The sequence below is a fragment of the Pteropus vampyrus genome, unplaced genomic scaffold (genome assembly GCF_000151845.1).
Source record: "Pteropus vampyrus isolate Shadow unplaced genomic scaffold, Pvam_2.0 Scaffold361, whole genome shotgun sequence".
In the NCBI taxonomy this organism is placed as follows: Eukaryota; Metazoa; Chordata; class Mammalia; order Chiroptera; family Pteropodidae; genus Pteropus; species Pteropus vampyrus.
In genome coordinates, this window is record NW_011889142.1 from 274,145 (window position 1) to 280,045 (window position 5,901).

General features: G+C 44.0%; 1 protein-coding gene across 2 annotated transcripts in view; it reads left to right on the plus strand.

Moving 5' to 3' along the window:
• The window catches only part of ABCB7 (ATP binding cassette subfamily B member 7), a 76,619-nt gene that overhangs the window by 64,280 nt on the left and 6,438 nt on the right, over positions 1-5,901 (plus strand). For both annotated transcript variants that reach the window (XM_011379500.2, XM_011379501.2), the window contains exon 13: positions 3,454-3,625. In XM_011379500.2, the coding sequence (XP_011377802.1) occupies positions 3,454-3,625 (172 nt within the window). The remainder of the gene's footprint in view (positions 1-3,453; positions 3,626-5,901) is intronic.

The following is a 5,901-nucleotide window of genomic DNA, read 5'->3' on the forward strand; positions in this document are numbered from 1 at the left end:
GCTAGGACAAAGCGATGGCACTTCCCCTTCAGATCACACCACAGACGGCTACGGTGGCCTTTGATAACGTACATTTTGAGTACATCGAGGGGCAGAAAGTTCTCAGCGGAGTATCTTTCGAAGTCCCTGCAGGAAAGAAAGTGGCCATTGTAGGAGGTAGTGGGTCAGGGTGGGTAATTTAGTCATTTATAACATTCTGCATCATCGATTAACCATTTCCCATGCAATGTTTTTTCTCTATCATAGTAAAGTTAACATGGGTCCCCTGACGCCAGTGGGTGCTAAGTAACCTTTCTTCGTTTCCCATTTCAGGAAAAGCACGATCGTGAGGCTGTTGTTTCGCTTCTATGAGCCTCAGAAGGGCGACATTTACCTTGCTGGACAAAATATCCGAGACGTGAGTCTTGAGAGCCTTCGGAAGGCAGTGGGAGTAGTGCCTCAGGTATTGCAGTGAAAGGAGAAACCTACTTCTGGGAACATTCATTGGGTCGTTAGATCTTTTATTAGAGTAATTGGAATCCAGAGAGTCAGTATATGCTACTTTGAAAGCAGTAGGCCCTACAGGTGAAATCCTGTTACCAAAAAGACTGTCAAAAAGTAAATGGAAAGTCTGTGTGATGGAAAGATTTTTTTAAGTCTTAGAAAGGTCGCATAATATGGAGGAAAGACGCAGACTGGAGTCTGACAGAACTGGATTCTAACCCCAGCTCTAACCCTTATAAGTTCTGTGGCCTCGGGCCTCCGTTTCCTCATCTGTAAAATGATGGTACTGTTTCTCTTACAGAATTATTATGCATTAGACATAATATATGTAAACCACAAAGCACAACGTCCATCACGTAATCATTCAGTAAATGAAAACTGTTGTCATCTTGAACAGGTTTTGACATAGCGAATTTCTAAAACTTACAAAGTAGTTTGACTGCCAAATGCAGCTGCGTGTACCTTGTTCACTACTGGTACCAAGCACAGTTCCTGACCCACAGTAAGCGTTTAACAAGTGTTTGCCGAATGACTGTAGGGGAAAAAATAAATTAAGAATAAGAGCTGAGAAGCCAAGAAGGAGATGACTTTGTAGGGTATGAGCTTTTCTTATGCTGAAAGCCAGTAGAGACGCCTGGAATGAGTTATAGCCTGGGATCGGAATCAGATGCCCAGGAGAACTGTGAAATGGGTCAGACAGGGATGTGTAGCTTGTAAAAGGTCGCCAAGTGATCTGACACATTCCATTCTGAAACTCCCAAATGTTAGTGTGCACGAGTCACCTAGGGAGATTATTGAAATCCCAGCTCTGTTTCACACACCTTAGCCTGGTTAGGAGGGCAGTACAGGATTCAGAAACCTTCATTTTTGAAAATGCCACCCGAGTGATTCTGATACAGATGCTTTGTAGACTGTGTGTTGAGAAATGCTGATCTAAATGGTCTATCAAGTGAAGTGAATTCTGGGCTTTGTCTACTGAGGGCTCAGTGTCCTCATCCACACAATTAGATATAACTACATTCCTGCCATTCTCTTGTGAAAAATAAAACATTTTATTCACTAAGGAAAAATATATATGGTCAATAAAGGAAAGAAAATGTGCTCATCTTCATCAGAGGTCTTAGCAATATCAATAAAATCAACAATGGGATACCGTTTTCCCCTTATCACATTGAGAAGGATTTAAAAATTCAGAACATCCAGCTTCGGCAGGGCCGTATAAAGTGGCCAATTCGTGGGTTTTTTTGTTTGTTTGTTTTTGCGTTTTGTTTTTGTTTTTTTTTTCTTTTGCTGTTGGAAGTAGACAGCTTTCCTGATGAGCAAATTGGTGATATGTTCAAGAGCTTGAAAAATGTTTATATTCTTTATTCTAATAGTTCTGCCTCTAGGAAGTTTTAGGAAGGAAATAAACAGAGATGTGAACAGATTTTTATATGCAAAGATGTTCATTACAGCAGTATTTATAATAGCAGAAGTTGGAAACAATATAAATATCCAACAAATAAGTAGATAGTAAATTATCATTATAGTTATCTAATGTCATACAGTCATTTGTAAATACAATGTTTGTAAAGAATATTGAATGTTTCGGAAAAATACTCCAGTACAAAGTTTGTCGAAAAAGAGGATATCAAAATGAAACATCTCAATTTTATAATATTGAATGAATACATGTTAATAGAGAAAAAAGATAAGAGAAACATTTTGGTTAATGGTAGTTATTGCTGGGTGGTAGGATTATGGATTATTCACTTAATTTTTATGTTTTTTTTTATATTTTGAAAGTTTCCAGTTAGTATTTGTTTACTTTTTTTCTGAATATAAGAGATTTAAAGATAAGTATTTTCTCTTTATAGAACTTTAAGTTCATTGGGTTTAAGTACCATCTGAATAAAAGAAATTCTATATTAATAGTAGGTATGTAAATGGTTAATATATTATTTGAAATAATATCTGAAACTCTGGGACTGATTATGATGCTAAAGAAGTTTCAGTTAATTGAGTGTCCTGGTTAAGATGAACTGATGGAGTCATTTGATTTCATCTCACTAACTATTTCCTTCCAACCATTTGGAGACTAAAAGATGCTCGCTTTAAGAAAATTAGCTTTTGTGTGCCATGTCAGAATAAGTTGAAATATGAAATGAATGCTTACAGTGAACTTTCTCTAAAAAAAATTCACAGTACATAAGTTTTTGTTTTCTCTGTTTTCAATCTAATTTAGAAGCTTCCGAGAAACATATGAAGACATATTCGACCTCATTGGTAGTTAGTTAGGGAAATGCTAATTTAAACAGAAAGTACATCTTACCCCTAAAGTAGCAACAACTAAAACTTACTGATATCCAGGGCTGCCGAGGATGTGGATGCCTGCACCCTCGTACCTCAGGGGTGGAATATGTACTTCTCAGAACATTTTCGTAGGACAGTTGGACAGTGCTATCGATGGATAAACACGATTACCTTTGAACTCATCAGTGCGCCTACAGGAATTCTTACAGAAATACATGGGCGCACAAAGCCATGTACGCAATGCTGTTTTATTCCGACATTCTTTGTAGTGGCAAAGATTTGGAAACCACATTAATGTCAGTCAGAGGAATGGAGAAATAAATGCTGATTTGTCCTTGGTATCATACAACTGTGAAAAAGCCCGAGGGAGGTTTCTGTTACTGACATGTACGATCTCCAGGATATGACAACTCAAAAAAAAAATTGCAAAATAACATATACAGCATAGCCCCACTTGTATTGAAAACGAGTATACGTTTAGGCATGGAAGTGCCTCGAAACAAGTCAGGAAGGCCACACAACGAATCGTCCGCGGTGATTAACTCCGGGAAGGGAACCGGGGTTGCAGGGATGAGGGGCGGCGAAGGAGTTGTCACGCGTCGCTCCTCAGGCCACTGTGTCTTTGCTGTCGCTTTCGTTTTTATAACGAACACGAGCACCCGTGTCCCTCCGCTGCAGGATGCCGTCCTGTTCCATAACACCATCTACTACAACCTCCTGTATGGAAACATCAGCGCCTCTCCTGAGCAGGTGTACGCCGTGGCGAAGTTGGCTGGGCTGCACGACGCGATTCTGCGAATGCCGCGTGGATACGACACCCAAGTCGGGGAAAGAGGGCTCAAGCTCTCAGGTAAGCAGAGGTTTGGGGTCCCCCCGCCCGCGTCTGTATGCTCCCTTCAAACTTGATCAGAGCCGTTTTCTAGAAAATGTGGTGACAAAATTCAAACCTGGTGTTCATCCACGGGCTTTAGACAAGGTCCCCAGTCCCCCAGTCATCACTGTAAACAACCTGACATGGTAGCAGTCACTGTTGTCGAGCCGTGGGCGTCTTTCGATTTTTCACGTACAGCTGCAGACGTGGCACGTGCTTGCCAGTGAGTTCCGGACCTGTGCTTCGATCGGCGTTCAGGCGTTCCCTGTATTCTTGACGTCATTAAAGGACAAGCAGGAGCGTTATTTAGCTGAGGGAGAACTCAGAAGTAATTTGATAGTAGATGGTGCATCTCGTCAGAATTCCCAAGTCATTATGGGATGGTTTCCATTCTTTAGACCTCCTTGTACTCGATGTACCTAACTGCTCTACTTTCTTCCTTTGTAACTTATTTTTCAACTACAGTCGACATAGACGACTGTATTAGTCCCAGATGTACAACATAGCGCTTGGACATGTGTAGGACTTCCGAAGCGATCCCCCGACAAGTCTGGTCCTCGCCCGCCTGGCGCCACACGTTTAGCTGTCGATTCAATGGCCAAGTAAATTTGGGGGCTTGTACATTTCTATTCAAGTGTTTAGTTATGAGATCGATAGGCGCGATGACGAATTGTCCTCAAATGACGGACTTTTCTGGAGGCTCCATAAATAGGTTTCTTTGCCCGAAATTATTTGAATTCCAAAGGATAACGATATCTAATGCCTGAAAGTATGAATGCGACTCATACACATACTGCGTCCTTTACGTTCACCCTTCATTCTCCGTTACTTTAGGGGGGAAACGCGTAGATGAGGGATGGGGCGCATGCATTCTAATGACTCCCCATTTCTCTTTGTTACAAATCATCCTCATTTTTCTCACAGCCTTTATTATTAGGTGCATACCATGTGCATACTATGCTAAATGATTCGAGAATTAAAAACAAGCATAAACCAACCTGCTCTCAAGGAATTTGCAGTCTATTAGCAAGTTTTGATCTAGGTTTAGAAAATGTTAAGCAAAGACCGTTTTCAGGTCACGTTGGTTCGCAGCGGAGCCTAGGATTTCCAGAATGGTAAATGAGCGTGGGCTTCAACTTAAAGTCACCAGCCGCGCTGGCCCCTAACAGGAGAGTGAGCCAGTCCTTGAAGCTTTGAAGCCACGCGCTAACTTCTCCTGTCTAGTTATCAAAGTCCTGGGTGGCATCTTCTTCCAGTATAAGGAAGACCATTTCATGTGCATGGCAAGTCTGTGCTTTAGCCACCTCCGTTCATCGTAGCCAGATCTTCTGGATAACTTGTCGCAGCTGCTACGTCACTTGCTGCTTCGCCTTGCACTTTTATGTCATGGAGACGGCTGCTTTCCTTAAACCTCATGAAGCAGCCTCTGCCAGCTGCACACGTTCCTTCTGCAGCTTCCTCACCTCTCAGCCTTCACAGAGCCAGAGAGAGCCAGGGCCTGCTCTGGGGAGGCTTTGGCTTAAGGGAGTGTCGTGGCTGGTTCGATCTTTTCTCCAGGTGCTAAAACCTGTCCGTGGCAGCAATGAGGCTGTTTTCCTTTGTTATCATTTGTGCGTTTACTGGAGTAACACTCTGATTTCCTTCAAGAACCTTCCCTTTGCATTCACCACTTGGCTGGCTGTTTGGCACAGGAGGCCTCGCTCTCAGCCCGCCTCGATCAGCTCAGTCGTTTGTAGCTTTCGATTGAAAGCGAGACACGGGTGCCCGTTCCTCTCGCTTGGACACTTACGAGGCCGTGCCGGGGTTCTTAATTCGCCTGATTTTAATATTGCGTCTCGGGGAACGGGGAGGCCAGAGACAGGGAGAGAGACGGGAACAGGTGCTCAGCCAAGCAGTCAGAGCACACGCACTCACGGATTAAGGTCCCCGTCTCGTGTGGGGCGGTTCGTGGAGCCCCGGCACGATGACAATAGTCACGGCAAAGAGCACTGACCACGGGTCACTGGGACAAGTCCAGTAACGCTGGACAGCTTTGCGGTATTCAGAGCTACCGGCATGTGGCAGGGAGACCCTCGCGCCCCGAGCACGGGCTGTTGGCCGACGGCGCCGCGGGTGACGCGCGCGGCACGGCGTGGCTGCGGGTCTGCAGTCGGCAATGACGCACTGCGTGCGGTAAGGCGAAGCACGACAAAGCGAGCTGTGGCCCCAGTGTGTCCCCGTCTCTCGGGGACTCTAGGAGCGGCGCGGCGTCAGCT